The sequence below is a fragment of the Epargyreus clarus genome, unplaced genomic scaffold (genome assembly GCF_041222505.1).
Source record: "Epargyreus clarus isolate Ecla_fem2 unplaced genomic scaffold, WU_Ecla_fem_2.2 ptg000018l, whole genome shotgun sequence".
NCBI lineage: Eukaryota > Metazoa > Arthropoda > Insecta > Lepidoptera > Hesperiidae > Epargyreus > Epargyreus clarus.
In genome coordinates this window covers 11,071,719-11,098,025 of record NW_027332226.1, presented here as the reverse complement: position 1 = coordinate 11,098,025, position 26,307 = coordinate 11,071,719, and the positions used below count along the sequence as shown (strand labels likewise).

Genomic DNA, 26,307 nt, shown 5'->3' with positions numbered 1-26,307 from the left:
ATGTAAATTACTAAAGTGTGTGTTAGTGTGTTCTTTTTCATGCTATAGGTAATCCAGGAAATATACAATTATCCACAAGCGTGGTAAATTATATACACACTCGCTGTCCATAGACGGCTATATTATGCAATTTAATGACTTTGAATAACGAGTTGCACCTACTTGACGGTAAATATCAAATTGTCTTTATTTATGTATATATTTATTTAAGAATGTGACTAATTGGAAATATTAATTAAAACTCGTTCAAAGTTAAAATTGTTTTTTTTTATTATAAAAATTCCAACTTGTGCCTCTTTTAATGGTTCACAACAAATTCTAATTAAACTTATTTACCGAGCTTAAACTATTCAACAAATAACAAGTCTTATGACTTATGACATTTACCAAAACAAACAATTTTTTTGTCGCAAACTTTACCAAAAACATTTAATTCATTATTTTGCTTATATATAGGTATATGTTATCTTTACATACTGCATAATATCAAAATGATTGATATGATTGTTACCTTGAATACACTTATCATTGAAAAACTACAACAATTACTACAAAAAATATAAAACACAATAAGAATTACAAAACACCCTTAGACTCTATATGGCCCCATCTGACCTAATCGTTTGGTCTTAATATTTTAGAACCTAGTGAAAATATGAGATTTTTTAATTGTAATGAAATAATCAAGTAGATAATACATGCATAGATGCATACATGCATAGTCTGTAGTCATGTAATAAATATGTTTATACGGTAAAGTTTGTTACATACAATGATATGGATGTAGGGACGCCATATAATACAATTATCTACTGCAGTTTGGTTAGTATTTGGTCGTGAAATTACGCAAACAACAAGATCATTATTACAAATAATTAATAAATACTTCAGACTCCCTGTACATACGTCCCAAATTAGAATTCCTTGTGTTTGAGTTGAACCGGCCACACAAAAACAATTACACAAATACTCAAATCTAATACCGACCTAAATTACTTTGTATGGAGACATGATGTTTAAAAAACTCCAATAGCGTGATTCAGAAAACTTGTAGCACCATCTGTTTTTAAATAGCGGTAATAAGACTTCTCTTCATGTCATTTTGTGTGCATTATATAAATCTAGTTAAGAGGCGTGTAGTATGTCTATGTTCTGATCCGGCCAGTGCACGCGGCGGTGAGTGGAGATGTTGTCGAAGCCCACGTTGTCGAATGAGTGGTAGTCCTTCTGCATATTCATCTCGGCCAGGTTACGATACCTTTGGAAACAAAAACTGAATGTTATCAAAAATCAGTAACGTAAATCTTCATTTTTTATAATATACAAGTAGTAAACGAGCTTGCAGACCACCTAATGGTAAGTGGTCAAAGCCAAAATAAACCGTCATCATCATCAACCATCAACTATTCCATGTTAATAATCTGATTATTCTTACCTGACGTTGGACATAGTTGCGTTGCTATCTGAGGAAAATGTAGGCACTCCTCGGACATATGTGTCTCCCTTGCTACATCCGTCGAACCAGAATGCAGTAGGGCTTATGTCTGTTTTATTAGGCAGAAAGAAGTATGGTACTGGTGCCTCCGTTTTCGCACCACAAGGTGCTTTACCACCTTCGAAAGTTGACCCTGTGTAGCCAGTGTACCGCACCTCTTGACGAGCACGCAGCAGCCGAGCAGCAGCAGCAGCTGCACGGCGAGCCAGGCCAGCGCCAGCGCCACCAGCAGCAGCTCGTGCACGCACACCAGCGCCTCGCCGCCGCCCGCCCGAGCCCCGCCCTCCACGCCCGCAGTCAGCGTCTCGTCGGCTACAATACAAACAGAAATATGACAGAGAGACACGAAAAAATAAACCGTCGCGGGAAAAATGTTGCGAATTCAAATTCTCGACGGAGAAACTCTAAAATCGAAATAACTAAGAAGTTGCTACTTGTATATAAAATTGACAAAATTGTACATAATCAAAAAAATGGGATTGTTAAACTTTTCAACAATTGATATAGAAGTTTTATCACTAATAATATCAGAGATCTTAGTAGAAAATGTGCAATACCAATTAAGCGAAATATAAATAAGTTGAGATAATTATAGTTTAAAAAACATATATATGGCCGAAGTGAGAAACCTCCTTTTCGGTCGGTAAAAATTCTTTTTCGCATTCCCATACTCGTCTATTACGATACCATCATATATGAAGGTACATAATAATCCATCAAATCAAAATTCATCAAGTCATCAAAAGAACCCTCACCAGCACGATGGTCAGCGCGCACCAGCGTGTCGGCGGAGAGCACGGCGCCCGCGCCCACCAGCAGCTCCAGCTCCAGCGGCACGCGCCCCGCCCGCCCCGCGCCGCCCGCCGCGCACGGCGCCGCGCCGCCCTGCGCCACCACGCCGCCGGGCCACTCCTGATACAAAGTAGCAGACGAACTTGTTGAATGAAATGAAGTGAAATATTTTACCAGAACGCGACCATATAGAGAAATTAGAATGAGATTGAGATTGGGATGGGATTGGTATTGAGATTGAGATTGAGAGTGAAAATGAAAGTATAAATGAAAGTGAATATGAAAGTGTGGGCACTTCGCCCACATTAACATAATTTATGTGTATTTAGTTTATATATTATATCACACATACACATACATACAAAATATTCATGTAAGTATATTTATACCCACACACACACACACTTACATACATACACACATATACACACAGTTACAGCGACACATATGTACACACACAGACACCTCAATAATACACTCCGGACTCAAACCCGGGACACTCGGTGTGTGCCGGAGTTGATCGGGCGCGGCCGCTATATTCATGCGCGTACGCAGCGCGCCGCGGCCGACCCCCGTCGCCCGCGCACCGCTCTGGCCTGCGGTCTTCCCGCGGCCGTCGCGCCCGGTCGAGAGTCGGCTAACCCTCGTCCCACGCTGTACCTGTGTCGCTCGTTACGCCTGACGGCCTCGCTATCGAATACGTGTAGTGCTTTCGCTTGTGCCTAAGACTTACCTGTGCTTTATAGACTATCGCTGTGTGCATTTAGACTTTATAGACAATTGTTAGTGTTTAAGTTTAGTGCCTAAGTTCTGACTATCGTTTCTCTCACTCCTTCTTATTTAAATATGGTAGATTTAAGTGCGGACTATTGTTTAGCTTTAAGTTCTAGTGTTAGTGCATGTTAAGGACCCTAAGTTTCTAGTGCTTGTGCAATAAACTGTTTTTATCGTACGGACTTGTGCATCATTTGCTTAGCCCTTCCTGCACACTCATTAGGACATTTACACCGCACACTCACACGCATCTCCATAAAAGTATAAATAAGAAGAAAAAAAGTATAACGAAAACGGAAGTGAAATGAAAATGAAACCATTTGAATGAATAATAATACCTCCTTCTGTGAAGCTGCTGGATCCACATCATTCGACTCGTCTGTGTCGTAAGTTCCGCGAACTGCCCTTGGTTGATTTGTACTACAGTTTATCTGGAAAAAAGGGACAATATGTTTTATAATAAACAAGGATTTTTGATTATTTTGAAATTAATCTATCGCCTAATAGGTTATGCATGCAGTCTATTTCTCTACCTATAATTATAAATTGTAAATAAGCACCACCGCTCAAAGACAAAACAGTAATTCTGCGTCAGGCGCGATCTCTTGGCGGCTTTACACAGTTGTTAGTTTTTATGTTCCTTCCTCACCGGGTCACACTTGCCGTCGCAGTAGCGAACCACGAGCGCGAACCGAACCACCTTGGACGACGGGAAGCGGAACGCCTTGAAGACTGCCGACAGACGCTGCGTACCGCCTATGTAAGTCCGCGTGAACGATGGGAAGTCTACCTGTAACATAACACCCCAATTTAAAAAAAATATAGGTAAACTTTGAACGAGAACATTGTAAGAGAACGAGTTATATGACAAAAATATCAAGAAAAAGTAACAAATAAACTGAAAACTATTTTGTTACAGTTTTCACGGCATGATTTCGTAAGATTCAAAATAAAATAGTTATACTGCTTGTTTCAGCTTCTGTTTTTAAATTTGAAATAAAACAGTTATAGGTACTACTGCGTTCACGGCGGAGGCGGAGGAAAATGCTTTGTAAGTTCTCACTATAAAGGTATGTGATTTAATAGTTTATGTTATGCTGTATACAATAAATTATTAATTTTATATTAAATTAATTTGTAATATTGTTATTTAGAAAGAACGACAATCGATGTGTGTGAGTGCACGCTTAACTAACCAATTCAAGTATTTTTTTTATAAAAAACTAAGGTAAATTGATTTTAATGAATCGATTGGTGTCGTGTAGTGGGCGCCCTAAAGCATCCGTGTCATTAGTAATGATGAATAATGGCTCATTACCTGTCCTGTGGGGCAGCCTTTACTGTCCAGCAATAACACGGAGTTGTCTCCAAGTCGCGATGACGCGACTAAATGATACGCTTCAATTTCTACTTCATCTGAAAAATGGGAAAAATATACAAATTAGACAACGAGTAAGGACGATTTAAAAAGGCTTATAATATATTGTACACGTTATAATATAATCTTTATGGAGGAATTTGAAAGTGACAGAATAAGAAGGAAATGTAAAACAGTATAAATAAAAGTAGTTATTAGGAACGGAAATGTTACCCAACTTCCTTCTAAAGGATTATGATATAATTAATGCTATAATTAATGCTGATGCTGCAGTAGTTTGCGTACAGGCAAAGATTTCTACTGACTAGAGGTTGAGGAGAGTGAGGGAGAAAATTATTTTTTTAAGGTTCTGTACGTCGAATCGAAACAACTTAACTCTTATACGATAATCCGCCTGTCTGTTTGTATTGTATCGTTAATGTTTTCTACACTAAAACATTATTTATCTTTAAACTTTTCTATACATCTACATCTTTTTATAGGAAAATATTTTTTGTGGACTTTTTCCACAGACTTGCTCGTACTTGAAACGTTCAGACTAGGTGACAATCTGATCAACCCCACTGCTACTGACCTGTAGTGTCAATCCTGAATTCGAGCGGCTCGCCAAGCGCCACAGCGTCGGGCCGGCGCTCGCCGTGCGCTCGCACTATATACACCGACAGCGCGCCGCTCGAGCCGAACACCGCGCTCGCACCCGCCGACGTGCCCACACCCGCTGGCACCGACCACTCGCTCGCTAACGACGGCCTGGAACGAACATATTTTAAAGTTTTTTTGTTATATTCCAAAAGAGAAGGTAGACAGGCTACTTGATGGAAACAAGGCACCGTGGCCTATGAACATTTGCAACACCAGAGAAGTCGCCAATGCATTACCGGCTTTCGAGAAGCCCGGGGCGGACCGCCCCTTCCGCCCCCCCTCCCCCCTTAAACCGCTAGAGCTTCAGAGATAGCACGCATTGGTGACCGATCTCAGGTAAACCATAAGTGGACACACTGGCACTTTCTCATAATCACATATCTTACAGGGCAGCCGGTATCGTGGCGACCGACGCTGAACATTGGGGCCGTGTGGTTCCAATGCTAGATTATTTTTAAGCATCTGTCCAAACAGTTGATAGAGTCCACGAATGACCAGAGAGCTAGCACATACCTCGGACAGGGTATTAGCATCGTTATCCAACGAGGGAATGTTGCGAGCATTCTGGGAACTCATCTCAGGGACAGCAATTTAGATGTAGCTTTTTACATTTAATATTATTATTTCACTCTGTTTTTTATATTACTTTAATTATTATAATGTTTTTGTTGTATTTCTTATTGTATCAAATCTTGAAAATAAAGTTTTTTTTGATATTATTGTAAATAATTGCTAAGAGCTAAAAATAATTAGAATATTACCCTGAATCATGAACAGCGATGGTAGCGTCAACCTTGGTGTAGTCCCGCTGCGTGCCGGGCGAGCAGCCCACGCGCACCCAGCGGTCGCCCGCCGTCTGGATGATCGGGTTGTTCTGGATCATCAGCATCGCGTAAGCCATCGTTCTGAAAACACATCAAATATTTCTTTTATATGTTGTAGAAGTAGTAAATGAGCTTGCAGTCCACTTGATGATAGGTGGGTAGGCAACTTCGCTCATGGACTTCTGTAGCCAATTCCAGACATGATTGCAGTCCTATGTGAGATCTGCCACAGAAGCCTTGCGACTTCTGAGGACCGAATTAGAATTTCTCATGTAAATGTATCTCTGACCACAATCTTTAAACCAGAACACAGCAGTACATAAACCTGTTGTTATAATGCATAAATAGTATAGCGGTACTGACGGTGGAACATCTGGAGTTGCACCCTGAAGGGTTCTACCGCTTTTTTCTTATTTGTTACTTGATTATTTGCATTCTGGATTTAAGTAGTATATCGAAATATCATTTATCGTAATATACGTACAGGAAAATTTTAACTACAATACAAAGATGTAATTTTGACCAATCCAGTAAAATTACTAACTACACAACTACTTACGCAAAGTAGGTACTTAACTTTACAACTGCATATTTTACTTCGCATCTAAAACATACCTGTTAACAACTCCATTCGGACCTTTAGTGATAGCATACGCGAAGTTAACATCACAGTCGCCGTACAGCGGCAGCTTGAGCTTGACGGGACCAGCGCCGGTCGCCCGCGCCGAGCAGCGCTCCGGCTGGCCCGGCACGTACACGCGGCCGCGGAACACCCCGCGGGGCCGGTACGTCACTATTAGATCACTACCCTCGCATTCTACGCTTACTGAAAAGCAATGCAATGATTTAATGATATTTCATAAATCGTTATGTAGTTAAGCATGGTATAATCCGCGCCAAACTTCTAGTCCGCTCGGAAGTTGTTGAGCGCAGGTGTAGTTAGCATATATGTACTCCGTAACGTAAGGGCACACTAACGCAACTATGTACCCGTGGGCGAGAGAGGGCAGCGGACAGGTGCCGGGGGGAGGCCTGCGATGTCTTCGTCCCGCTAATATCTGCAAATTGCTATTGCGACGCGATTCGTTTCTATATTCGGAGCGGACTAGCAGTTTAGCACGGACTCTACTTAACATATGAAACTCTTGTTTGAAAATTGCTAAATATTTTACTTAACACATAAAAGAAATTAATGTTTCCTATATCGATCTAAAGGTTAATGTGAAATCACTCGATTCCAGCAATTAAAATAATGTAGAGTAGACTGATGTCCTTAAATAATTAAAAAAAAAACATATTTTTCATCATACTTACAGTCGATTATGTGGGTTTTTTGGATGCATTACGGTCGTAATTACTACTCCGGTTAGGTAAGAGTACCTACCATACAAAAACTACTTAAAATTTGAATCTAATCGATATTTTGCTACAACAACAAAACATCACAAAATCTCTTATCAATATACTTTACTGTACTTTTTACGCTATTTTATTTACTCTTAGAACTTACTATTTAGGCAAATAACCCGTCTGTAGTACGTAGCAGCCGAAACGCGCCGCAACAGCCAGGAACCCATAGTGACCAGGTCCTCGCTGTGCAGGTCACACAAGCCTCGAATACCATCCTTAGTTTTCATAGTCCAAGTGAATCCTCGACACACGAACCGACTCTCCACTTCACAGGATTTTTTGCACTGCGTAATAATAAGAATTGTTACATAAAGGAAACAGCAATGAGCAATCATGGTGCTGCCGCCCATACAAATCTGAATCTGGCATAAACTTTGATATGAGTACCTCCTACCTAGCGGTCTGAGGTCCACTGCAGATGCACTGCGGCTTTCAGGACCAAATAGGTACTTAATCTACTTATAATTTCTACCTTACAATAAAGGTAGCAGTTTAAACTGATAGTAAAGTAAAGCAAAAGTTAGTGGAACTAACAAAATTTAGTAAGAGCTTCATAATAACTTCATAAAACTTTTAAATTATACCTATTAGCACCTAAGTAAAATTATTATCCTAAACTTTTTATTAAGTAAAATACTTATGTCTGTTGCATTAGTACCTAATTACGTACCTCATCTTTGGTGACATTATTGAAAGTTAAATCAACATGCTTCAATGTTTGATTGTAATATTCTTCGTATGAACATCTCTCAATTTTCTTGGGATCTGAAAAGAGCATTTGAATAATTAAATTGGTTTCTAAGCCAATATTTTAATGTCCATGGAAGCAAAGCAGTAGCCAGAACCCCTGCCTTGCCTTGATATTAAACTTAAAAGGGTTTGAAAGTCTTTTAAAGGGTTGATCGATCTTAAAAGGAAAACTAGGACCATTGGCTATAAAATCCCGAAACAATGACAATATTTCTGTGACGAAGAGCAGATCAGTTTTACTTACAGTCATACCGGCACTGATTTTCCACGTAGAAGGTGTAATAGTTGGAAACGCGGTAGGCCTCAGGTTCCGTGAACTTATCCTCAGCATTTAGGATGCAGTTGCCTACGACAACGTTTGATATGCTGAATACGTACAACGAATTGTCAGGTTGTATCCACTGGGCAGATCTATAAAAATGATTTAAAAATTACATAGTAACGTGTTTGCTAAATTGATTTAATTTATAAGCTTGAGCTTTGGTGCTCTGGGAATGCTTCAGAATAAAGATCAGAACTTGATTATGCGACATATAAGTGTAATCACTTAAAAAATCACGTGTTAAGCTAAGCTACTCGTAGCTACACAATTATAATTTAGTCTTAGTTTAAAGAAATTAATTTTAATTATGTAGTTTGTAATCATCTAATGACTATTCTCGTTAATGTTTGCACTATGATAATGTACACATGTAGAGTACAAATGTAATTTTTGAGTATCGGAGCTTATAGCATTTGTATGTCGAAATATTCCCCTTGCGCAAAATATTAACATTAGAAGGCGTATACATAGGTACCCATTTCATATTATTTTTCAGAAAACTGTTGACATTACAGTTGATAGGTATTCCATAAAATTTGCCGTATTGCGAAAACTATTTTAGTTAGCTAGTAAAGTAACTACTTTACTGATAACTTTAAATATAGTTTCATGTTTAGTTATGAGTCACGTTCGACTCGTGTATAGTTGTCATATGCACGTTATTACTTAAACTTAGGCAATTTCTGTTAAATAAAATCTTTGGTCTTAAGAACATACCGAAATTTTTGGTTATCATTGGTAGAAAGCAACGCCTCGTAGCACTGTTGTATTGTAGTATTAAGAATTACTTTAACGTTGCTGCTTTCAGAATTCAGGAAATAACCTGGTGTGCTCTCTAATGCCCACCAACGATTGTTGCAATCTACTGGCACTGAAAAATACAACATAAATGATCTTTACCATTCTCCAATGTTACCGCCAAAATTGTACTAATACAAATAAGATGTTTTTATTGTAACAAAGTAGAAAATAACACGTCTGATATAGTTTAAGAAGAGAAATCTTACAAGTCAAACAAGTTTTTTTGAAGAAAGCAGCGTCATTGTCGGACCGGAGTTGCATATTGGGCGAGTCTGTAACTCCGTGACAGCTGCCCTTGGAGAAGGCCACCACTACCGCATCACAGTCGTCCAGTTCCCTGCACCGCGCCAAGCAGGAGCCGATGAAGGACTCCTCTTCCCCGCTGGCAGAGTACACGAACACCGGGGCCCCTCGCTCGGGACTCACGCCGGACCACCTCGTGAAGGTCAGCGATTGATGTCGCTCGCATTGTGTCTCCGTACCTTTATACAAAATGTGGGTCAACACTCTTTGTGAACCTATCTGTAGTATCTGCATATAAAAAGGCACAATTGTACATATTTGTGGATAGTCATAGTTTAACCCTAGGAGCAGAAATTACATTAATTACTTAACAGCTTATCGCGGGTCCATGCGGTGTATCCTCGAGGACGGATTTTCTGTTAAAACGTCTTAGATAATTAGCATGAAACTTAGTAGGTACCTATTCGTGAAAATAATTATGTTTACTGGGTACCATCATCATTCACAAGTATAAAAAGAACTTTAGTTATTTTGGTAACGTAAATTTAAGACATAATGAGCGTATCCTGCTTTAGAAATTCTCCAATAGGTTACTACTAATCTATGCTGTACTCTTTGATCTTATCTATTTTTCTTTGAGACCCTTGGGTAATTTCCTATAATCTGGCTATAAATAATTATAGTGTAAGTAATCTTATTCCGCGTAATTGCTATAAAGTTTCAGTTCATGGCAAGCGAGATTGCAATTTAAACATAATTAATCCGCTTCAATAACACGGTGAGTACTAAACTGTGTCTAAGAATTTCGCTATAAAAGTACTGATTGTGTTTAAATTACAAATTACGGCTATTATGTCATTCAAGCATGTCGTTATGGTATTAGAGAGATAGGTAGGTACTATGTATTTCAATAGTAACAGCAATAGTATAACAATGTAGGTAGGTAGGTACTTTAATCATTTTTTGAAAATACAAGCATAATCATACCTGAATCACAGTAGTATAGATTCTAGTAAGTAGGAAGGTACTTATTTTGTATCAATTTTAGTAGGAATTGGGGTCTATTTTTTTGAGCACTAGCTTATGCTCATTTTTGTTATGCTCATTAAACGTTTACATATGATTCGTCCATTAAATTGGAGACGAAAGCTGTGCACAGGGAAGCAAAGGAGCAGAGCTAGATTTGTTGCTTAAGCTAATACGATCGTCGAATGACTATAGTTAGAAGGACACCAACTAGGTATACGTTTCTTCTGTCCCTGTAGTTCCGGGACTAGAATAGGGCTACGGTATCTCCTGCCTGTCGTAAGAGGCGACTAAAAGGGGGCTTCCGGGTTTGCGGGCGGCAAGAGTGGGAGCTCGAACCGCCCGGCCAGCGGCCCCGGGAAGGACGACGGTATGTGTGGTCGCATACCGTCGTATACACCAGATGGTGTGGCGAGCGTCAAGCTCACCTGGGCGGAGCCCGACGGGGCAACGCGCTTAGAGGACTCCGGTTGCGTTCCTTTGGAGATCCCGGAGCCCTCAACGCAGCGCAGAGGACGGCCACCGGGGGGGTTTTAGTGCGGTAAAAATCCCACATAACTCGGCGTCGCTCCCACGTTGTCGGGTACCTTTTGAAGGTTTCCCCCTCGACAAAAAAAAAAAAAAAAAGGTATACGTTTCTTTAAACAAGCCCTATCACAAAATATAAATTAGAACTCTATTATTGTAGGAACGCTTTTTCTCCGCCTCCGTATGTGAGTGCAGATGAAAAACGGCATTAGTTCTCATTCTGATGTCTATGAAAACTATGAAAGGAGCCAACAAAAATCATAATCATTACGTTAAGAAATAATAGTAAGTACCTACTTATGGACAATAATAACGAATAGAATAAAATTTATTCTAATGTCATATTATAATATCTACACTGGGAAAATTCCTAGACAATAAAATAAAGTACAATGATGGCAACGCCAGCGGTAACGTGTATGTAAAAATTAAATCTTTATTACTTATCTATTTTATTGTCTAAATTCAAAGTTGCGAAGTTGGAACACTTTGGAAAAGTATTTGCATTCCTTCAAAATGGAATACAACAGCTTTTAAGAAATAGGTGTAGCGGTGGTGCCTCCGGATCGAACTATAAACCGCCACAAGTGTAATGCCATATGAAATTGTGGAAAGTGGAATTTGGTGTAAAGGATGTGTTTACGATCGCCGGTGGTAATTTCTTTTCTTAAAAGTAATTACCCACATGTGTATGTAATAATATGGTCTTTCACTGTAGTAGGAATCTGTTCGACGAAAACATTATTTGCTAAACGTGCCTAAGTTTGTGTCGTAGGATGTTACTATTTGCTCAGTACCTATGCATTATGTATTGAGAACACTATTTAGCTTAAGTAAAGATGAGTAGGTAAGCACATTATAATAACCAGAACAATTGACCTGTGAAGATTAATAATAATTACTTACTTGCGTTTAGTACAAATGTCGATAAAATTACAAAGATTACTAGATTGCACATAATTATTTGCGAAGCGAGCTCTTATTATTTTACACAAACACAATTCAAAAATTTCAAGGAAATAAAACTTTTTTGTGCGTCATGATTAACGAGTCTTGTAAATTCGCGGAAAATCGTTACATTTCAAACGCGGACACAGAACGAAAGGTAGTATCACTTCCTAGCCCCTGCGCTCCTGGCAGGCGTCTGGAGGAGCCATCCTCCACACTGATCAAACAATTACGCAATTTGTCACGGATTCTTTATGTGATGCACAGCTGAGTAAACAAACCATTTGTCGTCATTCCGAATTAATCGTAAAAGGTACGGAATTGAACGGAAACTTCATTTATCTTGAGATATTTATAGTTTGTTTTTGACAAAAAACGCGAACACCCGCGCGCAACCTGGCGTCAATAACTGATATAAAAATTATCTGCGAAAAGACCGCCAGTAGAAGTAACTAGGAGGTCCTTCGTACAACTTAGTTACAGCTACTGAAAGCGTTGTAGTGCAGTCATGTGGCGGCCCCCACCACGCGCACTGCGACCTTGCAGTTATTATGGTTTTACAGACAACAATTTACAATAGAGTGACGAGTCGACGACAAACGATAGTGAAACCGATAATACTAACGTTAAACATCCTAACGACTCGTTTTGTAACGGCTGACATGCGGGCTCGTGTTATGCGATTCTAAACAACAGGGTACCTACAATCTACTTATTAAATTATATACATGTAACCTGCTATTTATATTTGATGGTGTTTTGCAACCATCCTTTGTAGATTCCATGGAAGTTGCGTCATGAAGATAATTTGCATAGACAGTAGGGGAAACGAACACTTTTATTCAGGAAAAACACTTGATTAATAGTTACTTGCAGGAAATGTAATTTAATATGACGGTATATACATACTACCTATGCCACGACATATTAGCTCCCTGAATTAGCGTAATCGGAAAAACCGCGATTCAAAGTGCGAGTTATATTAAAAATATAAAATAATATTTCATAAACACTCGATCATTTGCAGTGCTAATGGAACAGTCCTTCGATATCTATTGTAAGTATTGTGACCCAAATAGGTTCTCTGATTTTAATTCAATTACTTACCTACTGCTCAACCATTGTGATGTAAATAAATTTCAAAGAATATCGTTACCCATCTAGGGCGATTGCTGATAAGTTGGAAGATTCTAGCATATTTCAAAAAGACTATAGAGTACTAAATACACGTACACACTTTGATAGGGGGTTCAAGAGATGTTTTATAAGAAAAAAAGAGAAAACATATTCTACGCAATGTGTCATCTACCAATAGTTTTAAGGTCGAACAAATATTTGTGCCGTTGTTGCCCTTAAGACCAATACGAACCCTTCGTATTGGTATCTCTGGTATGCCGTAATCTGCAAACCCGAACACAGCCGTTTAAACTCCTGTCATAAAACAGTCGTGAAGCGGTGATAGCTGTAGTTGATAGTCGTATCATCACAAAAAGGTAAAAATAAAACTAAAAAAATATTTTAAAGCTTATATTTCATTAAATAATAACACAATTACCATTTCACATTTTGTGCGCTTACGAATACTTTTAAACAAAAACTTGAATTTTATCACACAATCTTGACTAAAGTGGCAAAATGGCAAATATGACTGAAACCACGTGTTTCGCGGACAAGCTATCCGTAAGCTACGCTGTGCTATCAACTCTTCAGGTACATACAGTAATACTTTGGATTTTGTAACAAGTCAATTACATGCTAATATTTCTACAAAATGCGTTTGCATTCCTTTGTAGTAATGAGACAATGTATAACAAAATAAAGAAAAAATAAATATTTTTTTCACATAAGTAAATAAAAAAATCAATATGTCTTTCTATAATTTCCAAATTAGTGCGATATTATTAATTCTTATTAGATGATAGCACCGAATATAATAAATATATATGTATGTCTTTACACTGAAAGTTAATACTGAAAACTACTACACCGATTTGGACGGGATTTTTGCTAAAAAATAGAGGAGTTGAGAAAATATTTAGGTTCTGTGCGCAAAAATAGAATCTTTTCCCGGATAAGATACAATAATATATTCATCCTAATTATATAGCCTCGCAAGTCAATGTAAAATATATTTGTGAGAAAAATATGAAATTATAATGTAATGTGAACACCTCTGTTTAAAGACAAATGGAATACAAACGCGAATAATTTTCAACAAACAAATTCTCTTCACAAATTATTGCAAAATTATTATATAAGGCAAGGATAAATATAGTATGAAAAATTCGGGAAGGAATTTTAGCATGGAATATGATGTAAGAAGTGAGATTAAAAATATTTTTTCTCATAACAACATACAAACAATAAGATGGACGCACGTCATTTTGAGCGTAACAGAAAATTGGATTTGCTTCATAAAAATGTGCCATAATACTATCGTCTAATTTAGGGACATCACATGCCATGCCACGTTGTCCACGATTATAAGAATATCTCATTTTAAAGTACAAACAAGAATGATATAGCAATAGATTAATGTAATAAAAATGAATGAATGAGTAACAAGGTATTGTAATCAGAAATCCTTGCTTGTGCTAAGCGAAAATCTAATCCGAAAACTCAAATTGAAGTTCTTAGATGTTCGATTTTAAAATTCCTTAACCGATATTTTTTACTATATTTGTCCTAAACCTTAATTTTCCACTGTATTCATTTCTAAAAGGTATCTATTAAGATTGCAATAAGCTACGGAAAATCTAAAATAAAGCATTAAATAACAAACTTGACTTCTAACTTGTAATGGCAGCATACCGTGCAAATACGCATTCAAACCATGCAATTAATATATCAGTAACATACCCTTATTATAAGTCAATGCAATATTATTATATTAATACTTCATTAGCGTGAGCAGGATATGTTATCAATATTGATTTTTACCTATATTGAGCTCGGGATAACACGTGACACTTTTATTAATAACATTTCTGAATAGAAATTCGTTCCTTCTTTTTGTTGACTAACATCTTTTATTAACAATATACCTATTCAATGTTTTGTCTTGCATTTCAGAATAACTTATTCGAGAAAAATGTCAAATTTCGATGACATGAACTTGTCCAATAAGTTTGAATGCCTTGCGTGCGATTATCATGTCACACCCCTGAAACTAGAACACAATGAACGAAACATTTATCCAAATATATAGACTTTCTGTTGGTAGCTCACTCTGCCCTCAAAAATTACCTCAGTGCTCACGAGTTATCCCCTTAGCAGATAAATGTATATAAATATATTATACTCGTAGAACTAACGACTTCATAAGCCACAGCCTTCATAATATAATCTTTGTATGCTATTATGCACTGGTACAATCGTATAACATTCATTATATTGATATTTTGGTAAGACTATCCGCCATACATGACTCCACATCAACCACAAATCATTAATTAAATTATTATCAAAAGACCTCAAAAAATAGCGATTCATAACGCGAATTGGCGCAATTTGGCAATTAATTATATTTAATACAAAACTCGTGACATAATTATGTTAGAACAAAAGAATTACAATAGTATATACGTTTAGTGTTTGATTGTTAAGGTTAGTTTAGTTTATATCGGACAAAAGCGCCCACACAATAGAAAACCTTGATTTCAATTACAACAAATAACATAATTTCAAACATAACAATAATTTATAAACAAAAACAACTTTTATATAGCGGTGGTTTTCTGTTTCAGGTACAGGAAAATAAAAAATTGGTTTCTTTGTGATTTGAGTTCAGTGAATATAGGACGCAAGACAATGCAATCATTACGTGTGCAGCGTCCTTTATAAACGACGAACAATAAGCTGCCTTTTATGTGCGACCCGTAGAAGGCGACTGCGCTTATATGCACTCAAGCACAAGAAAGGTTACTTATTATCAAATACATATTACAATCCGTAATACAGTTCGTCTGTATTGTCTTAAAAATACGCCCGTCATAAAAAGGTAACAATTTACTTTGGAATTGAAAAAAATAAATATTCACCCTTAAAGTTAAAGCACATTACGGGCGCGTCGCGTCGCGTTGCAATATTGCGTTGAGCGTATGCAATATGCGGCCGGGTTTATAGTGCTATTGATAATTTAAAAAAAAATTCAAAGATTTTTTCAACAATAACTTTTCTGTGCGATCGTCGTAATTTGCGTTTAACTTTACGGTACATTCAAGCTTCCGTCGATACTGTTCATATACAACTTGCGTAGTCCCAGCAATAGTTTAAGAAACACTTTATTTTGGAGCTGCATACTATGGCATATTTTTTCAGGTTCTATGCAGGCCGGATATGTTTTTTGCAGACTTCTTCTTTGTTTAATAACCAATTTAATATTAACTCAATATAATTAATCAACTCTTTGGACATTTTGATTCAGACCTCTTACCGATACATTTATTTTTTATCAATAAATTACGATATTTCTTAGCATAATATAGGGATTAGAACAACAAATTGATAATTTTCTCAAAAAATTGGATCGTAATATTATCGTCCATCTCATCACATAATCAATAGTACAATAATCTATAAGAACATGTCTTACACACATAGAATAATTATATCAATGCATTATGATATTAACAGCAACGCTATAATTATTGATTCTAATGACTAAAGTAACATTTTTTCAATGAATAGTCTTCGATATAATTAGTTTTTGGACTAAGAATAAATAGAGTTTCCAAGATATTGGTTAACATTTTTTTCATAAAAATATTCCGTAGCTTGATTAAAGTACACTCACACTGTCGACTATGCAGCTGCGGCAATATTATGGTAACAATTGATAATATTTAATGTACAATATTTGATTGAAAATTTTATATTGAATAAGGCACAACAAACTACACGGTCGTCGAAATACATGCCTTAATAACTGCATTTAATATAAGTTAATGAGAACTTTATAAGAAGTTTGTTCCAAACCTTGTCGCCAATTAAATTTTGTAAGACAATCGATTAAATTTCGAACAAGTAAGACTTTTGAATAAATTTTGAATAATAGGCATATTGGACGTACCTACAGAAAATTATGAGTCCGGCCTGACTAGATCCTCGGCGAGAGTATCGTTGTTTGTCCACCCCAACCGTCACCGAGCCGATACCGAAATTAATGACGGCGCCGAAGTAGCGTACATACATTTACTATAGCCGCTTGTCCTCCGCTCGTCCGTCACCCGAGCACCGTCATCCCGACCGATATTTCGGGTACATCGGCGTGACCGCTAGATCGGCACCGATATGTAGACGGGCCGATGTGCCGGCAATAGAAAACACGATGGCACTTGTCCATACACTGCCGTCACACGAGTGGCAGCTGGAACAAAATAAACCGACGATTTCGGTCGCGGTGGACAAACTATCGCCGTCACGACATATTAAAATCGTCCCGAAATAATCTCATTCTCGGTATCGGCTCAGTGACGGTGCAGTGGACAAACGCCCCTTCTCGGTATCCGCTCGGTGACGGTGCGGTGGACAAACGGCCTAAGTGTTCAGGTGGGGATGCGGTCGCGAAGGTACGACAGCACCGAAGCCGTGCCCTTCGCGAGGATGGCGTGTCGCGGCTGACGGAAGCAGTTGCCCATCAACTCCAGGGAACTGGAAACAAAATATATACATACTTACTAATATTATAAAACCGAAAGTAACTCTGTCTGTCTGTCTGTCTGTCTGTCTGGTTGTCTCTTCTTCACGCTTAAACCACTGAACCGATTTTAATGAAATTTTGTACAAAGATAGTCTGAGACCCGAAAAGGAACATAGGATAGTTTTTATCCCGGAAATCCTAAGGGAATTAGGGATGGCGATCTAAGATCGATTAATCGGAGAATCGATCTTTTGGACCCAAAACAACGATTATTTTAATCGATATTAGTAAGGATTGAGTCATAAACTATGCATTTGATCAAGTGACGATCTTTAGCAAAGTTGAAGGTACGAATTTTCAGTTTTATGTATGTTAGTATGTTATATTATTTTCTTTAAAACGCGGGCGAAGCCGCGGGCAAATACTAGTCATTAATATTTTATTTGAGTATCACTACTTTATGGCCGCTAACAGAAGATTCTCACATTTCATGTAATTACATTAAACATTTTATTCTATTGTAAATACAATTTCAAACGTTACATCACAACCAAATTATTAATTTGGATTCTGGAATTTAGGACTTCTGTTTTTTGTGTGCACAATGTACATGCATGTATTTGAAGGTGGTAGAACCCTTTGTGGTGCGACTCCGGCGGCACCACCAGCACACTATTTCTACCTAATAACAGCAGTGTTAAGCGCTGCTGTGTTCCGGTTTGAAGGGTGTGGTAAGGGAGACAGACTTTTCCGAGGCGTTCCAGCTTGGTCCTCAGGGGTAGCGGCGCATCTGTGGCCGACCTCAGGTAGGAATATCTAATCCTATCTGGGGTTGATTACAGATGTCCATGGGCGGCAGTAGCCACTTACCATCAGGTGGACTGCATGCTCTTCTGCTACCCTTATATTATAAATAAAAAAAAATGCGTGGATGTAAATACGAGGTTTCTTCATGCAGAACTATGATATAATAAGGATTGACATTGGTGATTATGATGGTTATGTCAACCATGTCGATGAATGGTATGAAAACTTAATTATGCAAATAATAGTAATGATATCATCATAATGATCAAGGTATTTACTTTTAATGTTGTTCATTGTAGTGTCCCCGACATATATTACAATACTATTTGACTCGCTAACACACTACCACGTCCGGTTGGGGCGACTGTCGCGCATAGACTGACTCACAGCCGATATGTTCCATATGACAGTAGTGACAAATGCACTCAAGAAAAATACCCACCTACCCACATACACTACATTCATGATAATTATCAGTGAAAAGTTGATTTTTTTTATATAGGGGAAGAGCAGGTCGTCCACCTGATGGTAAGTGTAATTAACCGCAGATAAGATTAGATTCCTATCCGATATCGGCCACAGCTGGAATGTCTCGAAAAAATCTCCTTTACCACACTCTTCAAACCAGAACACAACAGCGATTAACACTGCTATTATTAAACAGAAATAATATACACACTTTATTATTATACACTTATTATACACTTTTACTTTTCTCCATATTGTAAATTTTACATACTTTTTTGTAGTTAGGCTACTCTGATTCTACAAGCCTCAATTATGATAATGATGATATGAGATCGTACCGGAGGTGAGTAAAGTTCCCGAGCTCCGGCGGCACGGAGAGTATACTGTTGTTGCTGAGGTCGAGCACGGCGAGCCGCCGCAGCCGCGCCAGCGCGTCCGACGACACGTTGATCTCCGACACCTGGTTCTCAGCAGCCAACAAGATCTCAAGGTTCTCCAGCTCGTACACGCACCGAGGAATTTTCGTAAATCTAGTGTCATTAAAAAAATATATACATAGACGCGACGAATAGATAACTTTTCTTATTAGGAAGTCGATTAATAAAATACCTTTCGCCGTTATTTGAAAGTTAATATGTATTCATCGTCACCTAACTATCTCAACTCTGGGGAGGGGTCTCCCCTGAGTTGAGATAGTTGCTAAACTTCACACACCCATAAAAACTTTTTTAAGAACTCTCAAGCATATAGGTTTTCAAATAAGGTTTTCCCCTTCACTGTTGAAGCGAGTGATAATTGATTTGTAGTACACATATGATTTTGAAAAATCAGAGCAGCTTGCCTGCTTCGGACCTCAAAGCATATCGTATCTAACACTAGGCTATCTGCACTATACATTACCCGATATTAAATGGAATGTTATAAATTGAAATGAATAATGTTATAATACCGACCTGTTATTACTTATAACCAGTTCTCTCAAGTGTTTCAAGTTTCCGAGTTCCGGAGGTAGATCCACTAGGGAGTTTTTGCCCAAGTCCAGAAATTGCAAATGCGTACAGGTGCTTAATTCCGGTGGAATGATTGCGATACAGTTCGAAGACAATATTAACTGGGATAGGGTTTCTTTAACGCTGCATACCCTAGAAATAAAACAAAGTCATTTTAATATGTAAACATAACATTTACACGAATTCGTGTAGCTCGCACAGCCCGAATGTTTGCATAGATCTCGATTCAATGTCGGGCGCGGTTGGGAGTTGAATGGGTAACCATTTTTGGCTAAAAAAGTTGAATAGTGCTTAAGGTTAAATCCATGCCAGCAGTTCTGTTACAGTCGGTAGACACAGTATGGTACGCCTACGGAGGTGCCCCGCAAGCATAGCGCCTACCTCCCCCCCCCCCCCCGGCACGGCACTCACCCCCCCGGCACGGCACTCACCCGCTGGGCACGGCGGGCAGCCTGTTCTGCGCGAGGTCCACGATGTGCACGTGCGCGGCGGCCGGCACGCGCCCCCTCCCCCCGGCACGGCACTCACCCGCTGGGCACGGCGGGCAGCCTGTTCTGCGCGAGGTCCACGATGTGCACGTGCGCGGCGGCCGGCACGCGCCCCCTCCCCCCGGCACGGCACTCACCCGCTGGGCACGGCGGGCAGCCTGTTCTGCGCGAGGTCCACGATGTGCACGTGCGCGGCGGCCGGCACGCGCCCCCTCCCCCCGGCACGGCACTCACCCGCTGGGCACGGCGGGCAGCCTGTTCTGCGCGAGGTCCACGATGTGCACGTGCGCGGCGGCCGGCACGCGCCCCCTCCCCCCGGCACGGCACTCACCCGCTGGGCACGGCGGGCAGCCTGTTCTGCGCGAGGTCCACGATGTGCACGTGCGCGGCGGCCGGCACGCGCCCCCTCCCCCCGGCACGGCACTCACCCGCTGGGCACGGCGGGCAGCCTGTTCTGCGCGAGGTCCACGATGTGCACGTGCGCGGCGGCCGGCACGCGCCCCCTCCCCCCGGCACGGCACTCACCCGCTGGGCACGGCGGGCAGCCTGTTCTGCGCGAGGTCCACGATGTGCACGTGCGCGGCGGCGGCGGCCGCGAACACGTCGGCCGGCACGTGCGCCAGCCCGCGCCCCGTCAACACCAGCGCTTGGCTCTTCTTCAGCGTGTACCTGCGGATGGACGAATGTAGGTTTATATTACTGCCTCTTACCCCCCTCCCTCCACCTCTTTCCCTATTACCTTAAACTCTTAGGTTTCCTCAAGAAGTTTCTCGTTTCCTTGTAAGCACGTAATTAAAAATTTAAATTTAAAGATGCTTTTCGAGGATTCAACCTTGGGCCCTCTAAATGAGAGTCCGACAAATTTCTAATTACTAGACTACCAGTGCTTTTATTCTAGTATTTTATATGCAGGGTGATTTGTTCGCATGAAATAACTAAATCTAAAACTACAAGAAAAGGAAAAGCACTTAAAAAAGTGATATTAATAAAAATCTAAACTGTACCTATAGGTTTTAAAAAGATCTATTTTCCCATTTTAAAGTTAAATAAAACGGATCATTATAAATATATATCTTACTTATCAGGCCATCCGGCGTCAGTCTGTCTGGTTTCGTTAATGACCTCCTCAGTAATACGATCCCTCAGGAACTTCATCATCCTGTCGGTCCCCCCTTTAATGATATCCTGCCGCACGAAGGATAGTCGGTTGCCTTCCATACTGATACTTTGTAACTGCGATAATAGACCCAAATTCCGTGGTAACCTGTAATTAAGAAAATTTAAATTTAATTTCTTTAATTTGAAATAATTAATTTGAGCAAAATCGAGCATTCATGTCAAACGGAAATAGAAGTATAACATTTTACTTTTAAAATTACAATGACGTCACTGTTAAAAATTAAAAAATCGGCGAACTGACATATGGATAAAAACATTTTAAGATAGTCCAACTATCCAATACAACATTGTCTCCCATGTTATTCTCGTAGATTTCGTTAAATTTAACTAATTTTCGCTTTTTAACAAATTCGATTACGGATTAAAAACGAATTGTAGTCAGCACGCCAGATCAAAATGCGTTTTTTTCGAATACATTATAAAGCACTTACGTCATTGTAATTCTATAGGGGCGATACATGTAAGATAGTAAATAATGTAATACGTGTAATGCAATTAATGATCCGCGACCACTTAATGCATACCACGAAAAGTGGCTTGGTCTAACGTGACGCCAACGCTAATTTCAGTTTTAATTGCCCTCTTGTCACGCCTTGCCCGTTATACCAATTAATGCTGTAATTTTACGCTGTATTACTTGTTGTAACGTGGAATGTTTAGTTTATAAAACACAATAGTTTCTTTTGATATGATAGAAGTAGCGAACGGACAAACAATCCACACGATGGTTGAGTGGCTATCCCAGGCAATATTTGAATCCTATCTATAGATGTGTTACAAGATCAAGTTGGGAGGCCTAGTATAAGTATGTCTTTCTTACCACACTCTTCGATCCAGAAGAATAACGCTAAAAACTGCAACTGCCGTTATTAGGCAGAAATAGGCATAGATTAGTAACGATACTTCGCCGCCTTGAAATTGAATGAAGCCACATACGGCTTATTAGTAAGTTCTTTTTTTGAATTCTTGACAATTAAAAACATTTTTAGAGAAAATTTACGAATAAATAGCTAATACTGCGTAATAAATAAATAATTATTTCAAATATTTTAGGGACATTTTAGCACGGAGACGTGGCAAAACTTTTTTATGCTACTATTTCAATTCTCAAAACTAAGTACATTTTCTTGTTAGGAGTGAGTAATCTTTACTTATCTATGGAAATAGGTGTGAATTTGGTGTTTCCAGTACAAAACCAACAAAGGGTTCTACTTCTACCACCTAGTATCACAGAATTTACAAATGTATTTATTAATTTTTAAAAAAGAAATATTAAAATTAACTACTTACTTATTTAAACTATTATTAGTCAAGTCAAGTCTCTTCAATGTCTGTAGGAGTGATATGTTTTCGGGGAGCACTTCTAATTTATTGTCTCTGATATTCAACACATTTAGATGTTGCATCTGATCACAAAACTCTTCAGTAATTTCCTTAAAAGAAAATGTGGATAAAAATAATCATAAAAATTGTTTCTTACATAATATACTGCATTTGTTATAATGACTTAAACATAAAATATTTAAAATTATTTTTATTTTTTATAGATTATATAGTAAAAAATAAAATATTTTATAATTTATAATTTAATATAATATTCAAGCTAAATTATATAATGCTGGTTAAGTACTTTTTATATATAAATATGAAAATGAATGTTAAATAATACCTTAATGTAGTTATTAGCTAAATAAATCTCCTTTAAAGCTGTACATCCATAAAAATCTGGCAACTCTTCAATATCATTATGGTTTGCGTCCAAAATTTCCATTTTCCTTAACTCTCCCATAGCCGGAAGCTTTTTTAACTTGTTGTTAGATATATTCAGCTTTTTTAAGTCTAAAATTAGTATAAAAATGTAATTAAAATGCAATGTTATATATTATTCATAAATACTATTAAGTTATAAATTTTTATTCAGCATTATACATAGATATTATACAATTTTGGGTAAATTTAAGATTTCAAAATATTTACAGATTAATTAATTTTTTTTTTCAAATCCTTAAGATAAACTATTGTTTTGTATCCAAAAATACACAACTGCAACACTAACCTCTAAGATTAACAATATCCGGGGGTAATTCTGTGAGATTATTATGGGATAGGTTCAAATCAACCAATCGCACAAGGTATCCCATACCAGGCGGCAGTACCATCAATTTGTTATGTGATAAATCCTACAACAAAACATTAAAATTAAGGACAGTCTCTGTATGGTCACTCAAATAACCTAATCATTATTTATTAAAAGTAAATACTACATACATCTTCTTAGCGCGGCATTGCATACGCCAATGTAACACATTATGTTTAGCATTAGAAATTTTGTGCAGAAATGTAACACAATTTTTACCGCGCGGAATTGCTCGCGCCAATGTAACAATGTAATATTTACATTTGTTTATTGGTCATTTGCTTAATGAAAATGTGTTTAAATGCATAAGAAAATTATTTTCTTAATTATGACAAGGAAATATAATTTCCTATTTGCATTTTGCTTTTTGTTTCATTAAAATATCTTGCTATCCACAAATAATGGAGTATTTGAAATTCAATCTCTACCCTACACATATACATTTCTTTAAACAACGTAAGCAGGCACAGGTGTGTAACATTATACTGTAACTGGAGGCCATGCTTGTTATGTCAAGTTATATCACATGACAGGTAATGAACTGAAATCTTATTAAGATCTTATACTTTCCTTGTTTCCTTATTTTCTAAATCCTTATAAGTTTTCTACATGACAGGTAAAGAATCCATTTATTTCTAAATAAAACACTAAACTACTCAACTCTAAAAATATCTATTTATTATGTACCCATGAATTTATTTTAAAAATCTTTTTCAGCTTGCTTATGCTGATGTCTTTTGGGTATAATCTCAATATTGTTTGTTAGCCTTATTAATATTTCAAGATTATCTATTAACTAGTTAGCGATTACTCTAAACTTGGACTGTAAAGTTCTTGATATTTGAATATATGTTAAGTATTTTTAATACTGATAATCATAACTTACCAAAAATGTTAACATGACCAGGTCTCCAAAGTCAGGCTCAATTTTTTCCAGCTGATTATGTGATATGCTGAGCCATCTCAGCTCAGTGAGCAGGTAGAATTCTTTCGGTAGAGTGGTCAGCTTATTCCGATCTAGTGTTAAATTGGATAAGTTCTTTAATTCACCAAACTCTGGAGGTAAACTTGATAATGCATTGTCGTGGAGCTGGAAGTAACATAAATTCTAATAGTCATTGTATGATAATACAAAAAAACACAAAGTAATTTAATTGAATGGAATTAATTATTTCAATGGCCATTAATTAGAATTCAGTCTGATTATATCTAATAGGCATCTATTATTTTTTTTTTCATATAATTTAGGATATTTAATTATATAAATTATTTGCTTGAATATAAGTATGAATAAAGTTGTTAAAACAATAATTGTCATCTATATTCCACTTCAAGAGATACACAAATTGGAAAGAATTTTGAGATCACACCAAAAAACTACATAGTCACAATTTTTTCAGACAACGGTGTAATGTTAATAAAACAGTTTAATTTAATGGGTGTTAATCATGTGTACTCGCCGCTCACCTTGAACGTGACAAGTTGTTGCAACAACTTGACATTGGATGGTATTGAGGCTATGGCATTCGAACTCAGGTCCAACATCTTCAGCGGCTCCGAATTCCACCAGTTGTTGTGGTCAGATTTGGCGAAATCCACCTCTTTCGTGTCGTCCATAACCAGTTCGTCGATTTTCCATACATTTTCCGGCACTACAAGTATATAGTTAACGCAACTTGCTTGTTAATATGTGAACCGAAACAAAACTTCCTACTTCCGTAGGGTATTAATTAGTTTATTTTAAACTCACCTGTACCGAGACCCCTATTGCACAAACTCAGCTGTCCGGTGCGCTTTGCGGATTTTATCAAACCGACGGAGAGCTCGTTTGCGTCCGCATTTTTATCTTGTAAATGAAAAACAGGCCTATTTGTTATTTTAATTTTCGATTTCGTCGGTGTACGTCGTGACATTGCAAGGCGTTGAAATAAATACGAAACAACACTTGCTTAATTCTACTTCATTCTACACTTGTATATGTACTTGGTGTTGATTTGATTTACATTTTATAGGCTGTTTTTTATCTATGCTAATTCTGACATATGCAGGGTTGCCACTACCAGAACCTAAACATACACGAAAGTCCAGAGTTCAACAATAGTTTTTTCTCTTTAAACGAGACGCGATTTAAAAAGGTAATTATACTGTTAAGACGATTTCCAACCTGGATTTAGGCATAAAATGTAAAATAGAAATAAAAGCAATTTATCCTGAAGTCCTTAAACTTATTTCACATTTAGGACTGACTGGACTAACAGGGGTTTTCTAATTTAATCGTTTTATGGCTAGTCCGTTACTAGCCGCATGCTATGCTTGATTTCGGACTACCTACTTAATGTAGAGATTATATCTTATTTTCCAGCGGCTCTGCATTACTGAAAAATTAAATGCGTAATTACTATGATAGTAAACATTACATTATCCTTTATAAATATACCTTCAAATCCTTCAGTAGCAAATTTTGTAAAATAATAATCATCCACTTCACACATAATAAATAAGAGATAAATATTAATGCATCACATTAAAAGTAAATTTTATTTGCAATAGGTGCGATATTAGATTGTATTTATATTATAACTGAACTAGGAGAAAAGGCATTTTTATTATTACAATTTACAGAAATAAAGGACACTGCTTATTT

The 26,307-nt window shown here is 37.8% G+C and overlaps 2 protein-coding genes across 4 annotated transcripts; both read right to left on the bottom strand.

The window, feature by feature from the left end:
- Positions 1–255: 255 nt before the first annotated feature.
- LOC140749955 (uncharacterized) lies at positions 256–17,141 on the bottom strand. Of its 2 annotated transcripts, none has more exons than XM_073083223.1 (15): positions 17,005–17,141; positions 9,395–9,670; positions 9,105–9,258; positions 8,310–8,476; positions 7,986–8,080; positions 7,416–7,599; positions 6,521–6,731; positions 5,843–5,986; positions 5,014–5,189; positions 4,380–4,477; positions 3,711–3,851; positions 3,400–3,492; positions 2,251–2,407; positions 1,651–1,807; positions 256–1,258 (listed from the first exon to the last, which is right to left on the bottom strand). In XM_073083223.1, exons 2-15 carry the CDS (start codon positions 9,447–9,449, stop codon positions 1,126–1,128), a joined length of 1,965 nt encoding a protein of 654 aa, XP_072939324.1. In that variant the 5' UTR covers positions 9,450–9,670; positions 17,005–17,141; the 3' UTR covers positions 256–1,125. The 2 variants fall into 2 exon arrangements, with proteins under 2 accessions (XP_072939324.1, XP_072939323.1); XM_073083222.1 differs by lacking the exon at positions 17,005–17,141 and adding an exon at positions 11,892–12,482.
- Positions 13,872–26,307, bottom strand: LOC140749956 (leucine-rich repeat-containing protein 40). Of its 2 annotated transcripts, XM_073083225.1 has the most exons (11): positions 25,414–25,713; positions 25,131–25,315; positions 24,550–24,753; positions 23,583–23,706; positions 23,196–23,365; positions 22,817–22,959; positions 21,426–21,611; positions 20,873–21,016; positions 19,803–19,991; positions 19,188–19,379; positions 13,872–17,585 (listed from the first exon to the last, which is right to left on the bottom strand). In XM_073083225.1, the coding sequence occupies exons 1-11, from the start codon at positions 25,574–25,576 to the stop codon at positions 17,480–17,482; spliced, it is 1,806 nt and encodes a 601-aa protein (XP_072939326.1). In that variant the 5' UTR covers positions 25,577–25,713; the 3' UTR covers positions 13,872–17,479. The 2 variants fall into 2 exon arrangements, with proteins under 2 accessions (XP_072939326.1, XP_072939325.1); XM_073083224.1 differs by lacking the exons at positions 13,872–17,585; positions 19,188–19,379 and adding an exon at positions 26,101–26,307 and having other exon boundaries at positions 19,495–19,991; positions 25,414–25,509.